This window comes from Bos mutus, chromosome 7 (assembly GCF_027580195.1).
Source record: "Bos mutus isolate GX-2022 chromosome 7, NWIPB_WYAK_1.1, whole genome shotgun sequence".
Taxonomy (NCBI): Eukaryota; Metazoa; Chordata; class Mammalia; order Artiodactyla; family Bovidae; genus Bos; species Bos mutus.
Window position 1 is genome coordinate 3,584,180 of NC_091623.1, and position 27,962 is coordinate 3,612,141.

At 40.7% G+C, this 27,962-nt stretch overlaps 1 protein-coding gene across 1 annotated transcript in view; it reads right to left on the reverse strand.

Annotated features, from left to right (window-relative positions):
* ATP10B (ATPase phospholipid transporting 10B (putative)) overlaps window positions 1–27,962 on the reverse strand; it is a 385,358-nt gene that overhangs the window by 96,430 nt on the left and 260,966 nt on the right. Inside the window, 1 exon segment of the mRNA XM_070373041.1 lies at window positions 21,404–21,608. Within this exon segment, the coding sequence (XP_070229142.1) occupies window positions 21,404–21,608 (205 nt within the window).

Sequence of the window (27,962 nt, forward strand, 5' to 3'; positions counted from 1 at the left end):
TGCCTCCATTTAACACTGGTGTATCTAGGTCTCTGCTTTCTTGAGCAAACTGTCAGCTTCCTCTAGAGCACCTCCCATGACACCTTGTGTTAACAGGCATACTATAAAGATTTGGAGCTTCAGCTTCAGCAACGAATATTCAGGGTTGAAGAAAATCTGAATATTCATTGGAAGGACTGATGCTGAAGCTCCAATACTTTGGCCATCTGATGTGAAGAGCTGACTCACTGGAAAAGACCCTGATGATGGGAAAGATTGAAAGCAAAAAGATAAGGGGATGGCAGAGGATGAGATGATTAGATAGCATCACTGACTCAATGGACATGAATCTAAGCAAACTCCAGGAGACAGTGAAGGACAGGGAAGCCTGGTGTGCTGTAGTCCATGGGGTCACAAAGAGTTGGAAATGACTTAGCAACTGAATAACAACAACATAAAGATTTGTAAAGGCAAGGTTAGCTGGAGAGATGAATATTAGGACATTAAATACTGAAAGGTGATGTATGAGGAGATAACAATGAAAACCTCTGTAAAGACCTGTAAAAGCACCAGGTACAAATGTTAACTTTGATTTAGGGGAATAAGATTGCTCTTGCAAGGAAATGTGGCTCAACTAAGAAAAGAAAATCTAATTCTTTGGCTCAACTAATAAAAAAGAAAAAGGAGTCAAGGTCCTAGATCCCAACATGGGCGAGACTAGTCTCCCATCCTCCACATATTCAACCATTTATTGAATATTCATAATGTATGAGCCATGGATGAAGTGAGAGAGAATCAGAGAAGGAAGAGGTTATTGACACAACTCAATTATTGCAGCCATAAAACAGCTCAAAGTTCCCAGGTTAGTCTGGTGTGTCAATTGTGGTATCTATGAAAGCTAAGGAAAGTGAGCCAAGAGTTAAAGTGTAATGACTCTGGGATTAAGGTACTCTCATTGACCTATGCCCTAGATACAATAAACCTCCTGGGGCCACCGGGAAAGTCAAGGTGAAGTAAAGAGGTTGAGATATATTCCTATATCTAGAAGAGGCTATTCCCCTTAAATTAGCCTCAACTTTTACTTTCTTAGTTTTTTTTCAGTATTATTCATGTTGATCAACAAATGTGATTACATAAATGTATCAATGATCTTTTGAAATTTGTTTTCTGTTCACTCATTCTCTATCCTGTTCTCCTTTCTTTAACAATCCTTTAACTTCCTTTTGGGAAATTACCTTTTCTCCCTGGTTCATAATCTTCATGGGACTATAAATCAAGATGCCCTGCCCACTAGCCTATCTCACTGTGGGACTTTGACTTGAGTAGAATAACTCAAAGAAGGAAAAACAAAGGAGACTATTAAGTAATTGCTGCTACTAATATTCTCCTGCTGCATTAGTTCTTGTTTTTGTGCCTGGGTCTTCATATGAAGCTGAAACTCCAAAACTTTGGCCACCTGATGCGAAGAGCTGACACATTTGAAAAGACCCTGATGCTGGGAAAGATTGAGGGCAGGAAGAGAAGGGGACGACAGAGGATGAGATGGTTGGATGGCATCACCGACTCAATGGACATGAGTTTGGGTGAACTCCAGGAGTTGGTGATGGACAGGGAGGCCTAGCATGCTGTGGTTCATGGGGTTGCAAAGAGTCAGACACGACTGAGCAACTGAACTGAACTTCATATTTCCTTGGCTTCTGTGAATCACACCATGTACTTCACTCCTTCTATTTCACCTCCCAGCACATTTTTGTAATAATCCTGTTTTGCTTAAGTGAGCCAGAGTCATTTCTGTTCCTTGAAAACAAAAATTCCAGTCAACACAGCGGTGTGCTCAATCTATTGGGTATCTCTGGGACTTTAAAAAATAACGATGTTTATTTACTTGGTAAAATCACACTTCACAAAATGCTGTCCCTCATTTGCTTAATCTTATTTGATCTTTCCAACTCTCCTGTAAAGTGTTCTGGACAGGTTAGTCTCATTTTATAGGAGAGAAAACTGAGTGTTGCTAATGCTAAGTAGCTTGCTCAAGGTCACATAGCTCATGAACATCCAGTTTTGTCTCATTCTAAAGTGTGTGCTTGTTCTTTGCTGGATGTAAGCATTTAATGCTGTCTTCTTACACAACAAACCCTCTGGGCCTTTTTCATGCTTTCTTTGCAAGTTTTCCATATTTACAATTCTCTTAAACCTTCATTGCCAGGCTCAAGGGTTTTACCTCTTAAGGACCCATCTATCTACCACAGATCACAGCAATTTCTCCTTTCTTTGATTCTAGACAATTTGCAGTATCCATACCCCCATTTAGAACTTGAAGTATTTTATACTTTTAATTGTCAAATACCAAGTTATTTCTATAAGCCAATTGGTAGATGAAACATAGCAACTTGTCTATAAATCCCCATGTGTACCAAAATGCTGTCTGTGGTCAGAGTAAAAATAACTCTCACACATATATGGTTTTCAATTTTCTGTAGGAATTCCTGAGGTCAATAAATACAAATTTATTTTTAAAGGTCACCAAATTAATAGTAGATTTTAATTTATTTTCTTAACTAATAGATGCTGAAAAGACAACTACTTTCAGAGGAAAGGGATTGGGGTGTAAGGATTATATAAAAATTTTTTTAATAAAAAGCTTAGAGTCCTAAGCTCTTAAAGGACAGAAAGTATGTCTTAGACCACTTTGAAACCCCTCAAGGGCCATTAGGAAATATTCAAGAAAGATTCTTCTAGCAAGATGGCAGAGTAGGAAGACCTTGAGCTCACCTCCTCCCATGGGCAAATCAAATTATAACTATTTACAGAGAAACTATGAATGAGAATGATCTGAAGACTAGCAGAAGAGATTTTTCAAAATGAAGGATATAATGAAGGAACCACAAGTTGTTGAGTAGGAGGTACAGAGATGTAGAGATGTAGTGATAGTCAAGATCCACACCTCCAGGTAAGAAACTCACAAATGGGAGAGTCACAATTGCAGAGGTTCTCCCCAGGGAGTAAGGGTCTGAGCCCCACATCAGGCTCCCCAGCCCAGGAGTTCTGTACCAAGAAGACAAGCCCCCAGAATATCTGGTTTCGAAGGCTAGTAGGGCTTGTGTACGGGAGAGCTGAAGGAAACAAAGACTTCATTCTTAAAAGGCACATGCAAAATCTCACACACTCCGAGACCCAGAACAAAGGTTGTCATTTGAAAGGAACCTGGATCAGACCAACTTACTAACCTTGGAGACCCTTCCAGAGTGGCAGGAGGCAACTGGGACTCCCTCTGTGAGAGGCTGGTGGCAGTCATTTTCAGAAGCTCATTCTACCATGAAGAGGCTGGTGTTGGCAACTGCCAGTTTGGAGTCCTCTTTCTAGCCTCTTAGAGCTGGGACCTGGGCCCTGGCCCCTCATGGCAGAGGACACTGCTCTTAAAACTGCTTTTGTTGTAGTCTATAGATTTTGAATCATTGTGTTCAAAAGCAATTTTAAGAGTAAAGCTATAGAGATACAAGCTTACTTCAGGAAACAAGAAAATTCTCAAAAAAACAACATAACCTTATACTTAAAGTAACAAGAAAAAGAAGAACAAACAAAGCTAAAAGTGAGTAGAAGAAAAGAAATAAATATCAGAGAGAAAATAAATAAAAGAGACTTAAAAAAAATAAAGAAAGAAATATTGATGAAATTAAGAGCTGATTCTTTGAAAAGATAAAACTGATAAACCTTTAGCCAGACTCATCAAGAAAAAGAGAGAAAACTCAAATAAAATAAACCAGAAATGAAAGAAGCTATAGCTGACACCAGAAAATACAAAGGATCAGAAGAGATTACTATGAACAATTATATGTCAATAAAATGGACAATACATAAGAAATGGATAAACTCCTAGAAATTTATAATCTCTCAAGACTGAGTCAGAAAGAAATACAAAATATAAACAGACCAATAACACTAATGAAATTGAGTCAGTAGCCAAAAAACTACTTATAAGCCAAAGTCCAGGGCCAGATGACTTCACAGGTAAATTCTACTTTAGACACTTAAAGAAGAATTAACTTCTACACTTCTCAACTATTCCTAAAAATTGAAAAGAAATGCTTTCAAATTCATTTTATGAAGCCAGCATCACCCTGATTCCAAAACCAAAGACACCACGAAAACATAACAGGCCAATATCAATGATAAATATAAATGATCCTGAACAAAATATTAGCAAACCAAGTCTAACGATATATTAAAAAGATCATATACCTTGATCAAGTGGGGTTTATTCCAGGGATGCAGGAATCATTCAATATCTTCAAATCAATGTGACATACCACACTAACAAACTGAAGAAGAAAAAATCATGTGACCATCTCATAGATGCATAAAAATCTTTTGACAAAATTCAACATACTTTTATGGTAAAAACTCTCAACAAAGTGGGCATAGAGGGAATACATCTAAACATAATAAAGGCCATGTAAGACAAACCTGTAGCCAACACCATACTCAACAGTGAAAAGCTGAAATCATTTCCTCTAAGATCAGGAACTAGACAAGAATGCCCACCATTACCACTTTTATTGGAAGTCCTAGCTATAGCAACAAGATATGAGAAAGGAGTAACAGGCATTGAAATAGGGAAGGAAGAAGTAAAAGGTCACTATTTTTCAGATGACATAATACTGTCCATAGAAAATCCTAAAGATGTCACCAGAATAACTACTAGAACCCATCACTGAATTTCATGAAGTTGCAGGATACAAATTAATACATAGAAACCTGTTGTATTTCTAAATACTAACAATGAACTATCAGAAAGAGAAATTAAGAAAACAATTTCATTTAACAACTGCATCAAAAAGAATCATACCTAGGAATAAATCTAAGGAGATTAAAGACTTATATTTGGGAAACTATAAGACACTGATAAAAGAAATCAAAGACAACACAAACAAATGGAAAATAAACAATTCTCATGGATTGGAAGAAATAATATTGTTAAAATGACCAGGCTACCCAGTGCAATTTATAGATTCAATGTAATCTCTATTAAAACACCAGTGTTAAATTTCATAGGACATCTGTCTAGTCAAGGCTATGGTTTTTCCTGTGGTCATGTATGGATGTGAGAGTTGGACTGTGAAGAAGGCTGAGTGCTGAAGAATTGATGCTTTTGAACTGTGGTGTTGGAGAAGACTCTTGAGAGTCCCTTGGACTGCAAGGAGATCCAACCAGTCCATTCTGAAGGAGATCAGCCCTGGGATTTCTTTGGAAGGAATGTTGCTAAAGCTGAAACTCCAGTACTTTGGCCACCTCATGCAAAGAGTTGACTCATTGGCAAAGACTCTGATGCTGGGAGGGATTGGGGGCAGGAGGAGAAGGGTATGACAGAGGATGAGATAGCTGGATGGCATCACTGACTCGATGGACGTGAGTCTGAGTGAACTCCGGGAGATGGTGATGGACAGGGAGGCCTGGCGTGCTGCAATTCATGGGGTCACAAAGAGTTGGACATGACTAAGCGACTGAACTGAACTGAACTGAGGACAAGTAATTCTAAGATTTGATTGGAAGCACAAATGACACAGAATAGCCAAAATAATGTTGAGAAGGAAGAAGAAAACTAGAAGTATCATACTCTCTGATTTAAAACTATACTACAGAGCTACAGTCATCAAAACAGTATGCCACTGGCATAAAAACAGACACATAGATCCATGGAACAGAATAGAGAGACCAGAAATAAACTCATGCTTATATGGTCAATTAATCTATGACAGAGGAAGCAAGAATATATAATGGGGAAAGACAGTGTCTTTAATAAATGGTGCTGGGAAAACTAGACAGCCGCAAGTGAAATAAACTATACTATTTTATCACACTACATACAAGAATAAATTCAAAATGAATTAAAGACTTAAACGTAAGACCAGAAGAGATTACTATGAAGAATTATATGCCAATAAAACAGACACGACAGAAGAAATGGATAAACTCCTAGAAACATACAGTCTCTTAAGATTGAGTCATAAAGCTCCTAGAAGAAAACATAGCCAGTATATTCTTTAACATTAGTCTTAGCAGTACTATTTTGGATCCGGTTCCTTAGGAAAAAGAAACAAAAGCAAACTTCCAGTTACAAAATATATGAGCTATTGGGATGAAACATACAGTGTAGGGAGTAGAGTCGTTAATAATGTACTATCTTTGTATGATGTCAGATGGTGCGGTGATCATTTTGTAATGCACAGAAATATCGATTCACGATGTTTTACACCAGAACTAACATAGTGTTATTGGTCAATTCTATTTTAATATCAGCTTACCAATCAAACTCATAGAAAAAGAAATCAGACTTATAGTTACCAGAGGTAGGAGGTGGGACAATTGAATGAAGGCAATAAACGGCACAAACATCCAGCTATAAGAGAAAGAAGTACTAAGCATGGAATGTACAATATGATTAACATTGCTGACATGAATTACCATTGCTGTATGTTATATATGAAAGTTGTTAAGACAGTAAGGTGTAGAGTCCTCATCATAAGGAAAAACATATATTTTTAAAAATTTTGTATCTATATGAGATGATGGATGATCATTAAACTCATCGTGGTAATCATTCCATTTTGTGTGTCAGTCAAATCATTACACTCTACACATTAAACTGAAAAAAGTGCTGTATGTCAACTATATCTCAATAAAACTCGAAGAAAAAGAAAATAAAAAGCAAAAAATAAAGAGCTAAGTGCATTAAAAAAATAAAGATTCTGTTAATTGAAGAAAGAGAAACAGCTAATTTCTTTCCTCCAACACAGAATGCATTCATATATTGAGCTTTTATCATAAGCCAGAGATGTATGTGAAAAAGAAGAGTTGAACTAGGGATCACCAAGTTTCTGTGACGCTCTCAGAGTGTGTTTTTATACAACCCTCAGGTTAGATGACTAGAAGAGCCACTCCCACTCCACACTGGGAGGGAGAATGACAAAGCAGCATCAGTAATTCATTTGTGTTCTCTGCGAGGACTCATGGGCTCACAGGGACTCTGCAAGGGCTGGGGGTTATGGGCTACACAAACCACATCAACCTGGGCAGCTACACAAGAGATACACTGCAACCTTAGAAGGGTACTACTTAAAGTGGTTAAATTTTTTTTTTTTAAGCAAACTAGCTTGGATAAATGGTAGAATTAAATGTCCTTTATGCCCTAGCTACTGGGTCAGGTGATAAAGATTTACCCCCTGGCATGCAAATTAGCCCTGTGATTGCTGAGAATTCTATCTGAAAACTAATGACATTTACCAGTGCTTGATAACCTTCCCGCTTCCTGGTCAGAGTTCTTTTCAAGATAACCTGCAACAGAGTGACTGGCAGATACTTTCGTCTCTAACTCTGGATGAAGATATGCTCTGCACGTACGAGCACCCGAGGCTCCCTGCCCGCTCCAGTGATTCCCACACAGAACAGGCTGGAGGGCTGTGGGAAAAGGACTCTTAAGAGTTCTTTACAGTCTATGTTCCCTTTTTTAAAGTGAATAAATTCTCTGGTTTTTATTCAGGGTTAAGATTAAATTTATTCTTGAAACCTTCCCATGACATTTTCCAACCAAAAAGGCATGGGTTTGGCGTGTGAAGCAAGTCCTGAAAAATTGATGATTTCTTCTGTTATTCCTAAAAGGAATCAACTGTTTGTGGAATGGTTAACAACTGTCTGTCTGATTCCCCCTTAGGCCCGTATCTCTCTTATTTACACCTGGACCCCCAGAGTATACGACAGCACTTGGCACAGAGAAGGCATCCAGTCAATATTTGGTGAACGAAAGCATGAATGCATGATGCTGGAAACACGGGCAGCTGCCATCAGATGGGCAGTGGTGCCTTAAGGGAGTGTTGCAAAGAAACTCTTTTCCGTACACATTTTTCTCGCTGTGGATAACTGAGATGTGAGAAAATGACATGAGATCCAAAATTCTGTACCTCATGTTTTGGGCAAAAGAGGTCACAAAGAAGAGAGTCTGAATTCCAGTCTGAGAAAGTCCATATTCAGTTATTCCTGGAAGATATGACCATAATGTATCATGTGTTGATTGAGTAAATGAATTTATTAAATGAAGCACAAAGAGGTATGTGCAGTGGTTGAGAGTAAGAAGACTGAAGTCTGCGGGAGCACAAAGAAAGGAGGGATTTGTCCCGGATACTTTGTAGAGAAGGCTGCCTGGCAGAAAAAGGGCAGACAGGAAAGGGCTTTCGGGGAAGAGAGAATGCCACTGGGAGCTTCAGGAGAGAGGACACCGGGCCCCTCTCCTTCAGCATAGATGAGCTTGGTTGTACCTAAGTTAGGCTTATCTAGCCCTGATGCAGAATAGATGCAATGACTATTTATTGCTGTGTGCTCAGTACTCTCCTGCCTCACAGGGTAGTTTCACCCACGAAGGTGAATTAGAGGATGCCAAGGACAGAATCCTTTGCCACTGGCCAGAGTGAATTAGTTGAGGGTTGTGCACACATGATTCCAGCCAGACTGATCACTCCTTCTCCCTGGCATGCTTTCCAAACTGGACAGCAGGGAAGGTCCCTAGTCCCTTCTGGGGGATGGGGCATAAAGGTAGGTTTACTGGTACCAGTTTTTCTTCCACATGAAGGAAACTGGTTTGAGAGATTGAAACCAAATGCAGAGAGAAATGCAAACGAAAGAGATGTGGACAGTAGAGATGAATTGAAATTTCCAGTTCCACCTTAGTGTAAGGTGCATCTCATCCCATATCCTTCCAATAAGATCCCTTTTTGTCCAAGCTACTTCAAATTGGAGTTCTCTCACATGTAATCAGGAGTCTTGACTAATCCATATACTAGATTAGAATGTCTTTCCTTTGAGAAACTAAATACTTCTCACGTTGGCCTAAAATACCCACAATTATCCATACTGGTTAAGGCAGAGAAGGCCACTATTATCATATAAATATGTTATCATGGGGTATGGAGGGAGTGGGAGGGAGAAAACCTTTAAGCTTTCATCTATTAACACCTTGAAAGAGAGTTTCAGTCGTGTCCAACTCTTTGTGACCCCATGGACTGTAGCCTGCCAGGCTCCTTCTGTCCGTGGGATTCTCCAGGCAAGAATACTGGAGTGGGTTGCCATTCCCTTCTCCAGGGGATTTTCCTGACCCAGGGATTGAACCCAGGTCTCCCATATTGCAGGTGGATTCTTTACCATCTGAGCCACCTGGAAACACCTAAATGTGGTTATATCTTTCACACATAAGCCAGCAGAGCTTCCTCATGAGGCCCCACAGAGATAAAAATGGAAAAAGAATGGTTAATAGAAATGTGCAAATAGTGCTTTTAACATTGGAAGGGGGGATCCTATGTCTGTGGTGTGTGTGTGTGTGTGTGTGTGTGTGTGTGTGTGAGTGTACTCATGCCCTAGCAGGACTATGGAGGAGAGGGTCACCAAAAGGAAGTCTGAGAGCTGTAAAAATGAAACTAACAGTTCTTTTGTAGAGTTGTGTCTGTCATAGTCAAATTAAGTATTATTATAAATAATTATAACTAAAACTTATAATGCTTCAATATTTTCATATATATAAAAATTATAATCACTTGAGAAACGGAAAATACACATTAAGGAATTTAAAATTTACTTTAGCCATGGGAAAAATAATCAGGTACATCAGAATTGAGCTCCATTTCTGTCTCCACACTGTATTTATTAGCTGGGTTATCTTTGATAAGATTCAATCTCTCTGAAATTGTTTTCTCATCTTGAAAATGTTGCCAATTCCACTTCTAATCCAATATTGACTGTCAACTATCAAAAGGGAGCTGTGTAGTACAGTGGTTAAGGACTTTGCTTGATGTGATAGAAGGACTTATATGTTTAATATTGATGAGGTTGAACAAAACTCTCTAGCTCTGAATTTGAAGTATCAGCATAATTTCTGATGTATTTAATCTTTGAGTATAATTGCTTTAAAATGTTGCATTAGTTTCTGCTGTGCAATGAAGTGAATTAGATATATGCATACATATATCCCCTGCTTTTGGATCTTCTTCACCCTCCAACCCTTCCCTCTAAGTCATCACAGAGCACTGAGCTGAGCTCCCTGTGATATACAGCAACTTCCCACTAGCTATTTATTTTACACATGGTAGTGCACATATCGGAGAAGGCAATGGCACCCCACTCCAGTACCCTTGCCTGGAAAATCCCATGGACGGAGGAGCCTGGTAGGCTGCAGTCCATGGGATCTTGAAGAGTCGGACACGACTTCACTTTCACTTTTCACTTTCATGCATTGGAGAAGGAAATGGCAACCCACTCCAGTGTTCTTGCCTGGAGAATCCCAGGGATGGGGGAGCCTGGTGGGCTGCCGTCTATGGGGTTGCACAGAGTCAGACACAACTGAAGCAACTTAGCAGCAGCAGCAGTGCACATACATCAATCCTAATATCCCAATTTGTCCCACCCTCTCCTTCCCTCCATGTCCATATGTTTCTATGTCTTCATCTCTATTCCTGCCCTGAAAAAAGGTTCACCTCTACCATTTTTCTAGATTTCATATATATAAATATTCATTAATATACTATATTTGTTTTTCTTTGACTTGCTTCACTCTGTACGACAGACTCTTAAAAATAAAGTCCTAGTTCTGTTTATTTAAATGGCATAGAAACAATGATCAATCTGATAGCAAAAAGTACCTCTAGTATGTACTTATCATGATTTCTAAATGCCATTTTCTATCAAAAAGGACCAGATCAATCTAAGACTACTGAGGTCATGGCCAAAGATCTCAGAAGCTAATTTGAAGAAGTTCCCACTGGCTAAAGGTGGGATAATCAATAAAGATAATATAACAACTGCACTGATTTGATATACATCAAATATGCTTAGATCCAAGAGTTCATATTGATATTAGAAAAGAAAATCTCATTGGTCAACTTTGCAGAATGTTAGGAATCACCTCATTATTTTAAAACTAGTAAATACAAGGAAACGATCAAACACTTATCTTGCATTTAAAAAGTGGAAACAATGGCATATTTTATTTTCTTGGACTCTAAAATCACCGCAGATGGTGACTGCAGCCATGAAATTAAAAGACACTCCTTAGAATAAAAGCTAGACAGTGTATTAAAAAGCAGAGACATCACTTTGCCGGCAAAGATCTATATAGTCAAAGCTATGGTTTTTTCAGTAGTCAGGTACGGATGGGAGAGTTGGATCATAAAGAAGACTGAGAAATAAAGAGTTGATGCTTTCGAACTGTGGTGCTGGGAGAAACTCTTGAGGACAGCAGGGAGTTCAAACCAGTCAATCCTAAAGGAAATCAACCCTGAATATGCATTGGAAGGACTGATGTTGAAGCTGAAGCTCCAATACTTTGGCCACCTGATGTGAAGGGCCAACTCGTTAGAAAAGACCCTGATGCTGGGAAACATTGAAAGCAGGAAAAGTGAAAGTGAAAGTGAATTTGTTCAGTCTGTCCAACTCTTTGAGACCCCATGGACTATAGCCTACCACGCTCCTCCATCCATGGGATTTTCCAGGCAAGAGTACTGGAGTGGGTTGCCATTTCCTTTTCCAGAGAATCTTCCTGACCCAGGGATCGAACCCGGGTCTCCCGCGTTGTAGGCAAATGCTTTACCATCTGAGCCACCAGGGAAGTTAAAAAAGCAGGAAAAGGGGATGACAGAAGATGAGATGGTTGCATGGCATGACTGACTCAATGGACATGAATTTGAGCAGGCTCTGGGAGATGGTGAAGGACAGGGAAGCCTGGCGTGCTGCAGTCCATGGGATTGCAAAGAGTTGGACAGGACTGAGCAACTGAACAACAACCTGAGGCGAAGCACTGACTCGCTGGAAAAGACCCTGATGCTGGGAAAGATTGAGGACAGGAAGAGAAGGGGGTGACAGAAGATGAGATGGTTGGATAGCATCACTGACTCAATGGACATGAATTTGAGCAAACTCTGAGAGACAGTGGAGGACAGAGGAGCCTGGCATGCTCCAGTCCATGGAGTTGGAAAGAGTTGGACATGACTGAACAACAGCAACAACCACACAGTAACCAAATATTTTTTTAAATTAATTAATTAATTTTAACTGGAGGCTAACTACTTTACAATATTGTAGTGGTTTTGCCATACACTGACATGAATCAGCCATGGGAGTAATACTTCATGAGGGGAAATTCCTTTTTATACATGACTTAGGGTAATAGCATTTTGCAAATTCCATTGAGTTCATGGATACAGACAATAATCATCAATGACTATTTACATTGAAAAAAGACAATTAGACATTTTGTGCCTTAAGAGGGTAGCACATTTTTTTCCCTATAATGTAATGTTGACATAAACACGCACACAAACACAAGTCTAAACTGAGTCTGATTTAGGCACTAAATTCAACCACCAGGTTATAGAAATATAGTGGACAGAAAAATATTAAATGGAATCACAAGGAGATCAGCAAAATCCAGACTATGGGAAATTTTACAGGGCAAACATCTTGGTTTATTCAACAGTAAAAACTAAATATGCAAGGGGGAAAAGAGAAAGCTGAGTAGAGAAACTATAAAGTAAAAGAGATTTAAGAAAGTAATTTTAGTATTTGACCTTATTTTGATCCTTGTTCAAGCAAACTGAAAATACTGAACACTGACTAAAGTTGAGATTAAGGAATTATTGCCACTATTTTGGGCTTTCCAGGTGGCCCAGTGGTAAAGAATCTTTCTGCAGTGCAGGAGACACAAGAGATGTGGGTTTGACCCCTGGGTCAGAAAGATTCCCCAGAGAAGGAAATGGCAACCCACTCCAGTATTCTTGCCTGGGAAATCCCATGGACAGAGGAACCTGGTGGGTTACAGTTCATGGGGTTGCAAAGAGTCAGACACGGCTACAGCATGGACACAGCAGCCACTATTTTAGGCATAACAAAGATGAAAGTGAAGTGAAAGTCTGTCAGTCATGAATCTTTAACATGGGCAATGAAAAAGATAAGCACAATTATTAATTACATTTATCAGGGATGCCCTAGGCCACTGCTTTCAAACTTTAATGTGCACATGAATCATCTGGAAATTCTTAAACTTCAGATTCTGGTTCAGTTTGGGGTGGGGCCTGAAATTTTGCATCTGACAAGCTTTTAGGCGATGCTGAAGAGGCTGGCTCCTGTCTACTTGGTTTCGTAAGTTCTGTGTCACTGGGAAATGATCTCACAGACACTTCAGTAGGACTTTGGTCTTCAGTGGTTTGGATAAAAGATAACTAGGAAATTGCTCTGAAATACTAATTGGAAGAATTCATTTCTGATTCCTTGGTTTTGGTAAATGTTCTATCTACTCTGACTTGGTTGGTCCAAGTTGCATTCTGAGAAAAGGATTTTGAAACTAACTCTCTGGCAGCCTTGAGGATGACGTGTTGTGTCACAGAAGGAAGATCCTTTAGAGAAGCTCTTTCATGTTTATAATTTCTCTGAACCTAGACAGGAAAGGCAAGGATGAGCTGCCTAAGCTGTGCTGATGGTTGGCCTCTGTGTCGCTCTTCAGCTGACTGATCATGTGGTTCCCCACAATGTAGATTACTATTTTCCTCAAGCTTCCATAGGAAGGAGAAAAATGATTGTGCCCCAATAGTTCTGAGGTTAAATTAGTTTGGAAAGCTCAGAGTTAAAGAAAGATTAATGGACCTCCTCCCTCCAGGTCTTTTCTGAGATCTTAACATATTCTGGACAATGGAACCTTTAAGAGGGGTTGACAGGACACGGGCCGCCCAGTCAGATTTGACCATGGACCTTGTTTTTTAACAACTATCTCTTGAGATAGGGTTTGGCAGACTTCACCTTGAGAAATGCTGATCTGGGGAGCTGGGACAAAGTTTGTCTTACTGACTTTGAATTCACCGAACTCAGTGGTGAAAATGGGTGTATGTATATGATATAGAGTTGGGAGTTTCTAGAAATCTTTGCAATTAGTAAACACTCCCTTTTGAAAAGATAAAAGTGTCATCAGATCAGATCAGATCAGTCGCTCAGTCATGTCTGACTCTTTGCGACCCCATGAATTGCAGCATGCCAGGCCTCCCTGTCCATCACCAACTCCCAGAGTTCACTGAGACTCACGTCCATCAAGTCGGTGATGCCATCCAGCCATCTCATCCTCTGTCATCCCCTTCTCCTCCTGCCCCCAATCCCTCCCAGCACCAGAGTCTTTGCCAATGAGTCAACTCTTCGCATGAGGTAGCCAAAGTACTGGAGTTTCAGCTTTAGCATCATTCCTTCCAAAGAAATCCCAGGGCTGATCTCCTTCAGAATGGACTGGTTGGATCTCCTTGCAGTCCAAGGGACTCTCAAGAGTCTTCTCCAACACCACAGTTCAAAAGCATCAAGTCTTTGGCTCTCAGCCTTCTTCACAGTCCAACTCTCACATCCATACATGACCACAGGAAAAACCATAGCCTTGACTAGATGAACCTTTGTTGGCAAAGTAACGTCTCTGCTTTTGAATATGCTATCTAGGTTGGTCATAACTTTCCTTCCAAGGAGTAAGCGTCTTTTAATTTCATGGCTGCAATCACCATCTGTAGTGATGTTGGAGCCCAGAAAAATAAAGTCTGACACTGTTTCCACTGTTTCCCCATCTATTTCCCATGAAGTGATGGGGCCAGATGCCATGATCTTCGTTTTCTGAATGTTGAGCTTTAAGCCAACTTTTTCACTCTCCACTTTCACTTTCATCAAGAGGCTTTTTAGTTCCTCTTCACTTTCTGCCATAAGCGTGGTGTCATCTGCATATCTGAGGTTATTGATATTTCTCCCGGCAATCTTGATTTCAGCTTGTGTTTCTTCCAGCCCAGCGTTTCTCATGATGTACTCTGCATATAAGTTAAATAAACAGGGTGACAATATACAGCCTTGACGTACTCCTTTTCCTATTTGGAACCAGTCTGTTGTTCCATGTCCAGTTCTAACTGGTGCTTCCTGACCTGCATACAAATTTCTCAAGAGGCAGATCAGGTGGTCTGGTATTCCCATCTCTTTCAGAATTTTCCAGTTTATTGTGATCCACACAGTCAAAGGCTTTGGCATAGTCAATAAAGCAGAAATAGATGCTTTTCTGGAACTTTCTTGCTTTTTCCATGATCCAGCAGATGTTGGCAATTTGATCTCTGGTTCCTCTGCCTTTTCTAAAACCAGCTTGAACATCAGGAAGTTCATGGTTCACATATTGCTAAAGCCTGGCTTGGAGAACTTTGAGCATTACTTTACTAGTGTGTGAGATGAGTGCAATTGTGCAGTAGTTTGAGCATTCTTTGGCATTGCCTTTCTTTGGGATTGGAATGAGAACCGACCTTTTCCAGTCCTGTGGCTACTGCTGAATTTTCCAAATTTGCTGGCATATTGAGTGCAGCACTTTCACAGCATCATCTTTCAGGATTTGGAATAGCTCAACTGGAGTTCTATCACCTCCACTAGCTTTGTTCATAGTGATGCTTTCTAAGGCCCATCACATTCCAGGATGTCTGGCTCTAGGTCAGTGATCACACCATCATGATTATCTGGGTCATGAAGATCTTTTTTGTACAGTTCTTCTGTGTATTCTTGCCACCTCTTCTTAATATCTTCTGCTTCTGTTAGGTCCATACCATTTCTGTCCTTTATCGAGCCCATCTTTGCATGAAATGTTCTTTTGGTATCTCTGATTTTCTTGAAGAGATCTCTAGTCTTTCCCATTCTATTGTTTTCCTCTATTTCTTTGCATTGATCGCTGAGGAAGGCTTTCTTATCTCTTCTTGCTATTCTTTGGAACTCTGCATTCAGATGCTTATATCTTTCCTTTTCTCCTTTGCTTTTCACTTCTCTTCTTTTCACAGCTATTTGTAAGGCCTCCCCAGACAGCCATTTTTTGCTTTTTTGCATTTCTTTTCCATGGGGATGGTCTTGATCCCTGTCTCCTGTACAATGTCACGAACCTCATTCCATAGTTCATCAGGCACTCTATCTGTCAGATCTAGGCCCTTAAATCTATTTCTCACTTCCACTGTATAATCATAAGGGATTTTCTTTAGGTCATACCTGAATGGTCTAGTGATTTTCCCTACTTTCTTCAATTTCAGTCTGAATTTGGCAATAAGGAGTTCATGGTCTGAGCCACAGTCAGCTCCTGGTCTTGTTTTTGCTGACTGTATAGAGCTTCTCCATCTTTGGCTGCAAAGAATATAATCAATCTGATTTCGGTGTTGACCATCTGGTGACATTCATGTGTAGAGTCTTCTCTTGTGTTGTTGGAAGAGGGTGTTTGTTATGACCAGTGCATTTTCTTGGCAAAACTCTATTAGTCTTTGCCCTGCTTCATTCCGTATTCCAAGACCAAATTTGCCTGTTACTCCAGGTGTTTCTTGACTTCCTACTTTTGCATTCCAGTCCCCTGTAATGAAAAGGACATCTCTTTTGGGTGTTAGTTCTAAAAGGTCCTGTAGGTCTTCATAGAACCGTTCAACTTCAGCTTCTTCAGCATTACTGGTTGGGGCATAGACTTGGATTACTGTGATATTAAATGGTTGGCCTTGGAAACGAACAGAGATCATTCTGTTGTTTTTGAGATTGCATCCAAGTACTGCATTTCGGAGTCTTTTGTTGACCATGATGGCCACTCCATTTCTTCTGAGGGATTCCTGCCCGCAGTAGTAGATATAATGGTCATCTGAGTTAAATTCCCCCATTCCAGTCCATTTCAGTTCGCTGATTCCAGCCAATAGGAATAATAAGCTAACAGAAGACTTTAATTACTTAAATTTCGAAACAAACCACATCTGCAGGTTCAAAGTCTTCTCTGAGACAAGTGGTGCAATTTGCCTTTTCCGTACCCCCAGATTGTCATCATCAGATGGAGAAACGGCTACCTCACAGGGTAGTCACGAGGACGAACGAAAATGGGCACAAAAATGCTAGCACACAAAAGACGTCTATAAGCGATGGCCTTATTTTCATTATTACAATGAAATTCTTCTGGAAGTAGCACCTTCCTTTTCTTATATAGATTTTTAAGCAAGTGATTGTAGGTTCATATTATCTTTTGGGAGAACATTTAAAAAACATGCATGCCCAGACCCCGTGAATTATAATTTAGTGATGATAAAAGGGAAGGATACATGTATATGTGAAAATGTTTCTCCCTGTGATGGCTATGATACATCTGAAATACCTTCAGTGCATTTAAGGCAAATCTCTAAGTTGTGATCCCACCTCTCCTGCAGTAGTCCTGGTATATGGTCCTTGCAATAAAAGGTTTCTGTGGTTAAATAATTAGAAATGTTACATACTAGAACTTTCCCTGACCCCTCCTCCTTGGGGGTTATTAAAATAACTGAGAAGGCCTGCAATACACACTATTTGAAAACTTGGAACCTATTGTTGTCTGATCTTACTTAACAGGGCAATACGTATTTTTTTCTTGCAACTCTCATGGACATCTTTGTTCAACATATTTGAGACATATTATACATAGAGTTAGAAGAGAATTCTATCCATATTCAGAAATCTTTTTGCATTAAAGACATAAGGGAGAAGCAAGATAGCAAAGAGCAGCTAAAATTCCTACTCCCCTGGGATCTGGCTAGGTCTGCTTTTATCCTTCCTGCCACTTGTTACTTAAAAGTGGAAAGGAATATTGAAAATGATACATGTGTGCTTTCAAGTAAGCAACTCTGGGTAAAAGGTGAGTGAGAGTCAAAGGACCAGGGAAACGAGCTACTACACATTTTAAGAGCTGAGACTGGACAAACTTGGCTTTGGATTGTGGTTCCAATACTTCCCAGCTTGATGACCTCGGACAAGTTACTTCACTTCTCTGTGTCTCATTTGCCTTATGTGTAAAAGGACTTTAAAAAGATACATTAAAGCAGAAATATAGACACAGGCATAGAGAACAAATGCATAAATACCAAGGGGGAAGGGGGCGTGGGATTCACTATGTGTAAAATAGATGACTGATGAGAACCGACTGTATAGCACAGGGAACTCTACTCAATGCACTGGGCTGACCTGAGTGGGAAGGAAATTCAAAAGGGAGGGGATATATGTATACATATAGCTGACTCACTTTACTGTACAGGAGATATTAACACAACATTGTAAAGCAATTATACTCCAATAGAGATTAATTTAAGAATGCATTATTAGTAGTACTATTATCACTGTTCTTAAAGAAATGGAAAAGCACACTTCAGCAAAGTGAGAGGGAGAGTCAGTTATTGAAATAGAATAGAGAATTCTGAAAACTTTCAAGATCAAACAAATCTTATACCCTTTACAAATGAATTTTATTTTTTTGTAAATCATTACATCAAGTATCCTAAGAGAAGTCAGGGTTAGAGTTTGAGAGATGTGATTAAATTGAGTTGGTTGGTAGCAGTGGAGCGTGAATGACCCTTTCATCCAGCTCTTCATTCTGGTCAAATCCCAAACCATCAGACTAATTAATACATAAGAAACAGCTTGGGGCTGCTGCCAACAACAAACAAAAGAAGTAAGTGGGTGAAGCAGCGACACCAGATAACTACCCAAGAGTAAAAGGACTCAGATTTGTGGGGAGGCTGTTGGGGTGGGCAGCCTGAAGGGAGATTTGTAAATGTACACAAGTTTTACTGCTCTGCTCCCAGGATTTAATTGAAAATTTGAATTTTTCACACTCAGTTTCAGTCAACACATATTGCCTATGAACGCCACTTCTATTTACTGCCAACTACTTATTGGTCTCTTATTACGTGCCTAGCTTCATGCTAATTCATGTACCTATCATTTTATAACTGAGCAGGACTTTATGGGGCCATACTGGGGCCAACCCTTACCCCATACCCTCTGCTTTAGTTCCTTTCTGAAGTACCTAGATAATAGTTTCTGATGTACATTTCCTGAGTTGTTGACATGAAAGCCCTCACCAAATGGAAGATGTGAATTGCTTAATGACCATGAGGACATAGCCCCGAGGTCTACAGCACATAGCCCAGGCAACTGTGGACACTGTGACAACTGCCCTATTATCTTACCACCAATCAGAGAATTGTGCATGAGCTGATCACATACCCCGTCCCCCCTTTCCTTACTTAGGCTTTAAAAATGCCATTTTGCTCTTTAAAAAACTAAAAATAGAACTATCACATGACCCAGCAATCCTATTACTGGGGACATACCCAAAGAAATGGAATATATACAATGGAATATTACTCAGCCATAAAGAGGAACAAAACTGGGTCATTTGCAGAGATGTGGATGCACCCAGAGACTGTCATACAGAGTGAAGTAAGAGAAAAACAAATACCATGTATTAATACATCTATGTGGAATCTAGAAAAAACGGTATAGATGATCTTATTTGCAAAGCAGGCACAGAGAGCAAATGTATGGAAACCAAGCAGGGAAGGGGTGGGTGGGATGAATTGGGGGATTGGGATTGACAAACACACATTGATACTATGTATAAAATAGATAACTAACCAGAACCTATTGTATAGCACAGGGAACTTTACTCAGTGGTCTGCTGCTGCTGCTGCTGCTAAGTCGAATCAGTCGTGTCTGACTCTGTGCTACCCCATAGACTACAGCCCACCAGGCTCCCCTGTCCCTGGGATTCTCCAGGCAAGAACACTGGAGTGGGTTGCCATTTCCTTCTCCAACGCATGAAAGTGAAAAGTGAAAGTGAAGTCGCTCAGTCGTGTCCAACTCTTAGTGACCCCATGGACTGCAGCCTACCAGGCTCCTCCATCCATGGGATTTGCCAGGCAAGAGTACTGGAGTGGGGTGCCATTGCCTTCTCCGACTCAGTGGTCTATTGTGACCTAAATGAAAAGGAAATCCAAAAAAGAGGAGATATATGTATATGTATAACTGATTCACTTTGTGGTACAGTAGAGACTAACACAACATTGTAAAGCAACTATACATCAATAAAAATTAACTAAAAAAAAAATGTTATCTGGAAACCCATCAGGGAATTTGGGCCTTCTGAGCACTGGCTGTCGTGGACTACTTGTACGAAGCCTTAGAATAAATGCTGTGTTTTCCTTCACTATGACCCAGCGTCAGTAGATTGACTCTACAGCACATGGGCAAGCAGAATCAAGTTTGGTTCAGTGACAATTCAGTCCTCAGAAGCATGCTATAGAAAGGATACTATTTTTGTGTCCATTTTCCAGATGAGGGAATAAAGGGTGAGACAGTTAATAAACGGTAGGTTTGGGCTTTGAGTTCAGCTCTGCCAGACTCTAGACCCTGGGTTCTTAACCACAAAATGATCATGATTTCTCCATGATGTCCACGGTATCATACACATAAACATTAAATTAAATTAAATTAAAATGTTGATGATCATTCCCTGTTCTTAGAGATTTCAGTACTATCATGAAGGTAAGACATACAAAATGAAAAAATGATTCAGGATACCTTGCTGCTTTTATGCTGGTATCAAAGGAACACTAGAAAAAATTCATAGTGGGAGAAATGGCTGGAGCTGATCTGGACAGAATGAGTGGGGATTGGATAAGCACAGAAAAGTGGGCTGGTCTCAAAAGTAACTGAGCAGATACTAGACTCCTTGGTTTAGAGCAAAGAGCAGTTTCTTCAACTAAACACACGGGTCCCCTTTTAAGGGCTCTGAGGGTTTCAGCAAGTTATTTACTTTCCCAAGCCTCAGTTTCCCCATCTGTGAGAAGGGGATGATATTTATCTTAGAGAGTTGCTGGAAAGACTGTGTGACTGCAGCGTTGAAATTAAAAGACACTTGCTCCTTGGAAGAAAGGCTATGACAAACCTAGACAGAGTACTAAAGTACAGAGACATCACTTTGCCAACCAAAGTCCATCTAGTCAAAGCTATGGTTTTTCCAGTAGTCATGTATGGATGTCAGAGTTGGACCATAAAGAAGGCTGAGCGCCAAAGGGTTCATACTGTCAACCATGGTGCTGAAGAAGACTCTTGAGAGTCCCGTGGACAGCAAGGAGATGAAACCAGTCAATCCTAAAGGAAATCAACCCTGAATATTCATTGTAAGGACTGATGCCGAAGCTCCAATACTTTGGCCACCTGATGCGAAGCACTGACTCATTGGAAAAGACTTTGATGCTGGGAAAGATTGAGGGCAGGAGGAGAAGGGGCTGAGAGAGGATGAGATAGTGGGATGGCATCACCAACTCAATGGACATGAATTTGAGCAAACTCTGAAGGATACAAATCCTGGTGTGGACCCTGGCGTGCTGTAGGCCATGGGGTCAGAAAGAATCGGGCATGAATCAGTGACTGAAAACAACAACAACAAAATGCTTGGGAAAGGAGCATCTACTACCTTCTCCTCTATCCACCAGATTATATCCAATTTCCAAGTAGAGTTGGCTGACATCTTCCCCTGGCCCTCCAGTTAAAGACTTTATCTTAGAAAGAGCCCTACCTGCTGTGAGAAGCCCTTCACAACCCGCCTCTGTTTGAGGTTGGTCTCTCCATCCAAGTTGGCGGTTTCCAGATGGCAGACCCCACTGGGGTCCGAGGAGAAGAGGAGGAGTATATCGGCTGGGATGATCTCGTTGCACTGCATCTGGATGAAGTCCCCCACATGTACATCCTTCCAGCACTTCTGCACGTAGCTCTGCTCTTTCCTGGGGTGGGAGAAAGACAGGGGTCAGAGCGTATGTTAAGGTTCTCAGAACATAAATGAATGAATGGAAAAAGTCCCCCTCCCTGTACCTAATATCCCCCAATCAACTTGTCACAAGACTGCTCCGTATTATATGTGCCCCAAATGACCACTAGCATCATCTCTAGAAAAGCTAAGCATAATCTATAGTATCCCACTAGTAAAGATCTCTCCTGATGACCGTGTGGAGTTTTGACTGACTGCTGGCTCTTGACTGGTTGCTGTGCTCAGCCCTTGCATCCTGGCAGGAGAAAAAATTTAAAGGAGAAGGTGACCATATATTCATATTAACATCATATTCTTTATAAACTTCACTTCCCAGAATACCCAGTTATCACTGAGGAAAGCAGGGCCATAAAAGACTGGAGAATAGGACATATGGCTTCTGGTTTTAGGTGGAGAGTGGCATTGGAAAGGTGAGAATATAGCCCACTGTCTAGGAAGATCTGAAGGGTGCTGAAACAGGAAACAGGGAATTAGGGAGACGGCACCAGGAACATTGACAGGATGGGCCCCACACTGATCACAGAGTCAGAGGGCTAAAGAAGTCTGAGAAATGATGCACTTGCTCTCCCCATCCAGTTTATCAGAGCTTACACAATGATCGGGGCAGCAACAACTGTGAATCTAGCATTTCTACCATGCCAAGCACTGGTATAAATTAATACTTCATTTGCTTACATAATAATCTACTGAAGAACATATTATTATACCCATTTCACAAAGAGGGAATGGAGGGTTTAGAAGAAATTTCCCAAAGTTTTACAAAAACAGAGCTGGACCCTGAGTCTGGGTCCACCTTGACCCCAAACCCAGTTTTCACTGCTGCACAGGTATCCTACCTCCTCGAAGACATTCCCCTCTTTCTTCTCCAGTGAAATGGCAGCATCAGCTATTATACCCCCAGCAAAAAGACTCGTTATTCCCCAAGGCAATACATTTCATTTCCAAGAGCCCTCATTTTTACAAATTCTTCCTTCTGATTAACCAAATATTGAACTCATTCTGTTCTCCCAGGCAATCTGATTTATTCCATCTCCTACCATTTAAGAAATATTTTGAAGTATTCATCAGGCATGCTCTGAAGCCTTTTGGATTTGCCAAGTCAAATTGAACTTTATAAGTGCTTTCAATTATTATGGGTGGCATAGTTTCCAGATCTGTCTAGAAGTGAGGGCTCTTTTAAGACTGTTTGGAAATCTCTTTACATGTAAGATTTGGGACCAAACCTATATTCCAGATGTGGTTCTTTTGAATTAGGCCCAGCTGGCTTTCAGGTGAACACCTCTGAGCCCAGCCAGGCCTGGAAAGGCAGCTCTCCTTTGCTATTTTTCTCCATGGATGCTGAGCCCCTCTGGGCATGCTGTTGGTTCTGTTTCTGTAGAAATAGGAGCTGCCCTGAGCAAGACAGGACCACTCTTCTGCAGACAGAGAGACGTGACTGGAATGTCACTTTTCTCCTCAGACTGAAGATAAAGGTTTGAGCTTTCTCCTTTCTTTGGGGCACTCTAGAAAACCCTGAGCAAGCCCTCCTAAGACTGGATTTTCCTTGTCATAAAAGACCCATGTGAAGGACTCCCCCCACTTTCCTAAAATAGATGTATATCCTTTGGAAGCCTTTTGGAAGGCCATCCAAGAGAAGATCTGATCGGAGTCTATAAAATAATCAGGAATTGCAATTAGGGAGCAGTCTTAAAACTCTCAAGACCCATAGAATTCTTCAGAAGTGCCCAGAGCTCAGCAGCCACTGGTTAAACTAATCGGTGGGCAATATCGTCCCAATGGACACCACTTCTGAGCATTTTGAGGGCAGTGCATCTGTAGCATTTCAGTAATTCTTTTAATGGAAAAAGTAGGGTTCTAAGCCCTTTTCGTTCCCTCAGCTTGTTTTATGCTCTCCTGCTTCTCTATGTTATTTTTAAATTTTTTTACCATAAAGAATAGAGATAGTTTCCCCAGATTTGTTTCTCACTGCCATTTCAGAGAAACACTTATATCCTGATTCAGGAAAACTTTCTTTAGAGCAGCCTTGGGAACACCTGTTAAATGTCCAAATATAAGGCTACTTAAAGAAATTGGAATCGCAGATACTTTCCATGGGAAAAGGATCTTATGTGGTGAAGGAGGGAGGCTTTCTCTATTGTTTTTTCCCCCTTTGTGAGAGGGCACTTAAAAAAAAAAAGATTCTTGAATAGTACAGCAAAATTGTTCCAAAGGATTGTCATTCAACTTGTCTATATTCTTCTCCACTTCCCGCCTTTGACTTCTGTCCTTTGGGAATGGCCCAGTCCCAAAGGTGACCTCAGCACTCTGCTTGGTACTTGAGATGGGGTTTCATGAGAACAGCACTGACTCTGAGCAATATTCTAACTGCCAATACTTTCAGAGAATGATGGTTCAAGAAGTTTGCAAAAGCTAGTTGGGAGTGCCGTATACATAGACATACCAAAGGCAGGCCAACACACCTCCACCCATCAATATTGAATCTCATTCTTCTTCCTTCTCATAAAGGACTCCACTGTTTATTACTGGAGGAGGAAATGGAAACCCACTCCAGTGTTCTTGCCTGGAAAACCCCATGTACAGAGAAGCCTGGAGAGCTACAGTCCATAGGGTCGCAGAGAGTTGGACACAACTGAGCACGCACGCATTACTTATTATGAGTTGTGAGTAATTAAGAGAATGGAAGATAGAAGTCATGCAGATGAATTATGAAACATAAATATCTATATCTATATAGATAATTATGAGGAGTCACTTCTGTGAGTTAGGCTGGAGTGTTGTCTTGTCAACTCCCATGGTGATGATAGGTATCGCAAGATCAATGGAACCACACAAGAAGCTACACATCAGGCTGGTCTCTAACTTCATTCCATCATTCCTTGGATCCCAGGGAGGTCCTGTCCAGTACTGCTGTCCTGGTAACAATCACCTGTCTTTCCTTTAGATGCAATCTTCTCTTCCTTAAGATGACATGCAGTGCTGAAGAACACTCTTAGTCCCTGTTGTAGGCTTACCCTCCCCCAAACAGAGATTGCCCACCTCCAGGTCATGCTGCTCAAACAGAGGCTCATACACCTGCAAGCATATATCCTGTCATGTGTCCAGGAGCACAGAAGCTATGGAAGCAACAGATTCAGGAGAGGGTGTTTAAAATTTTTTTTTGGGGGGGGGACATAATTTAGTAATTTAGCTGGTATAGAATTTGAATTACATTTGTATTGATTGACCCAAACAAAGTAATGTTACAGAAATGGAGTTAGATTTTATAGGAATTTGGGATGAGAAAAAGTGACATTGGAGATATTTCCTTCTTGCACAGGGTTATCCTGTGCTGATTTTCTGATCCCCTGGGGACCCACTCTGTCTCCTCAACTGTTAGAAATATAACTGTGGAAAAGGCAAGGGTGCACAGCCCTGGGATCCAGCCCCAGGAGGTGTTGAGTGGCTGAATCCCACTGAGGCAGAAAAGTGGTGTGCTTCTGCACTGAGGGATGCCCAGATGTGGCCAGCAGCTGGCTGGGAGCCACCTGCGGGAGTCATTCCCTGGTTAATCCAGCCCATTTGGAACAGATGCCCCGGGTGGACACGTCCACACGCTCCTGATCGTTTCCCACATGCTCAGTGAGTCCACACCTGGGAACTGATTGCTATTTTAGTTTCGTGGCATGTTCACTGCTGCTTAAAAATAAGACAAATCAACATGGCTGGGGACAAAGACTCCATCTGGCAGATTCTGCCTCGGGGAGAAATTAAGTGATGCAGTGCTAAATGGCTTTCTGAGAGGAGCTAGGGCTTATTAAGAGGTAAATAAACAGCATGAGAGGTTTGTAAACAACTAGATCCTGTGGGGAAGCAGGTGAAAAGTGGGGAATGGAGGAGGAAAGGGTGTTTAAGGTCCCATTTCTCAAGTACTATGTGGGTTTGGGGTTCCCCAGGTGGCACTAGTGGTAAAGAACCCACCTGCCAATACAGGAGATATAAGAGACGTGGGTTCGATCCCTGGGTCAGGAAGATCCCCTGGAGGAGGGCATGACAACCCACTCCAATATTCATGCCTGGAGAATCTCATGGACAGAAGAGCCTGTTGGGGTCGCAAAGAGTTGGACATGACCGACGCAACTTAGCATGCACACAATGAAGGTCTTATGTTTTAAGGAACTAGAGTAGAGGGGATTTATCAGGAAGCTTAGTTGTCTGTAGGATTTCCAGCCGGTATAGGATGAGCTGACCTGGACTGTCCTTCAAGAAGCTGGCATGTCACGCCCCAAAGGGTCCGTGTCATTACCCCAGGGTGAAAGGGGAAGCCAGTGAGAGTGAGTGCAGTATAGGGACTAAGAGTGGGCTTGAATCTCAACTTTACCACTACTACCTGAGTGACCTTGGGGAAGTAACTTAATCTTTCAGAGACTACCTTCAGTTGAAGGTAATACTTGTATTTGCCTCAGAGGGTTTTTAAAAGGATTGGTGACATGACCCATGTAAGGGACTGAGAGCTCGGTTCTGCACTGAATAAGGACTCACTAAATACAAGCTGCCTTTATGCTGCTGATGACAAAGATTGTCAATGTTAGGGGGAGGGCTAACCACCACTGCTGCCCCAGCATTTTCTTCTTCATGTTACTGGGATGCCCACTTTATGTCTGTAATTACATTTCATGAGTTGGGTTCAGACACATAATGTCCAAACACACTTAAAGAAACTTTAAAAATCCAAACATTTTCCCCAAGCCCCAAAACAAGGGCCAAATTCAGCCTATGGAAGACTAAGGACTCTGAATGCTGGTTACTGGGCAAATTCTCAGAAATATATATCCTTAAAATCAGGGCTTCCCACCAAGTTTTTGAGGATGTTGAAAAACTATGAATAGTTCTAAAGTTTATATAAAGAGCCAAAAAAGGCCAACTAGCTTTAAGACTTACTATAAAGCTACAGTAATCAAGACAGTGCAGTGTTGATTAAGAACAGAATAATAGATCAATAGAACAGAATAGATAGCCCAGATATAGATTCATATAATTATAGTCAACTGACCTTTGACAAAGGAGCAAAGGCATACAACTGAGCAAAGATAATCTTTTCAACAAATGGTGCTGGAACAAGTGGACATTCAAACGACAAAAAAGAAAAGAATAGAATCCAGACACAGATCTTATACTCTTCACAAAAATCAACTCAAAATGGATCACAGGCCTAAATATAAAGTGCAGAACTATAAAACTTTAAGACAACATAGCAGAAAACCTAGATGACCTTTGGTATGACAATGACTTTTCGGGTAAACACCATAGGCACTATTCATGAAAGAAGTAATTGATAAGCGGGATTTTATTAAAATCAAAAATTTCTATGAAAAATGATGGTAAGAGAATGAGAACACAAGCCACTATCTGGGACAAAATATGTGTTTTGCAAAAGACACATCTGATAAAGGGTTGTTATCTGAAACATACAAGAACTCTTAAGCGTTAGTCACTCAGTTGTGTCTGACTCTTTGCGACCCCCATGGACTATAGCCCACCAGGCTCCTCTGTCCATGGGATTCTCTAGGCAAGAATACTGGAGTGGGTAACCATTCCCTTCTCCAGGGATCAAACCCGGGTCTCCTGCATTGCAGGTGGATTCTTTACCATCTGAGCCACCAGGAAAGCTCTTAAAACTCAACAATAAGAACAAAAAACCCAATTAAAAAATGGACAAGAGACCTAAACAGACACCTCAACAAAGAAGATATACAGATGTCAAATAAGCAGGCAAAGAGCTCCCCATCATGTGTCATCAGAAAAATGCAAGTTAAAATGAGATATCATACATCCCTATTTAAATACACAAATCCCGAACACTAACAACACAGCATTTTCTTCTTCATGCTACTGGGATGCCCACTTTATGTCTGTGATTACATTTCATGAATTCGGTTCAGACACATAATGTGCAAACACATTTAAAGAAACTTTAAAAATCCAAACATTTTCCCCAAGCCCCAAAAGAAGAGTTTTTTTGTTTTTGTTTTTAAATAAAAACAGGAGAGGAAGCTGAGCAACAGGCACTCTCATACATTGTTTGTAGGAATGGTACAGGCATTTTGAATGGTACAATGGAACAGCCACTCTGAAAGACAATTTGTTGGTTTCCTAAAAAACTAAGGCCTATGGCACTTAACCTATATTACCATTTAACTGCCTACTTTTATTGTATTATTACTGCTATCTCTGTTTCATAGATGAGGAAACTTAGGCCCAGAAAGGTTATCCAACTTGTGTAAGGTCACACAGGTACATCTACCAGGACACAGGAATGACAGCTGTGGGGGCT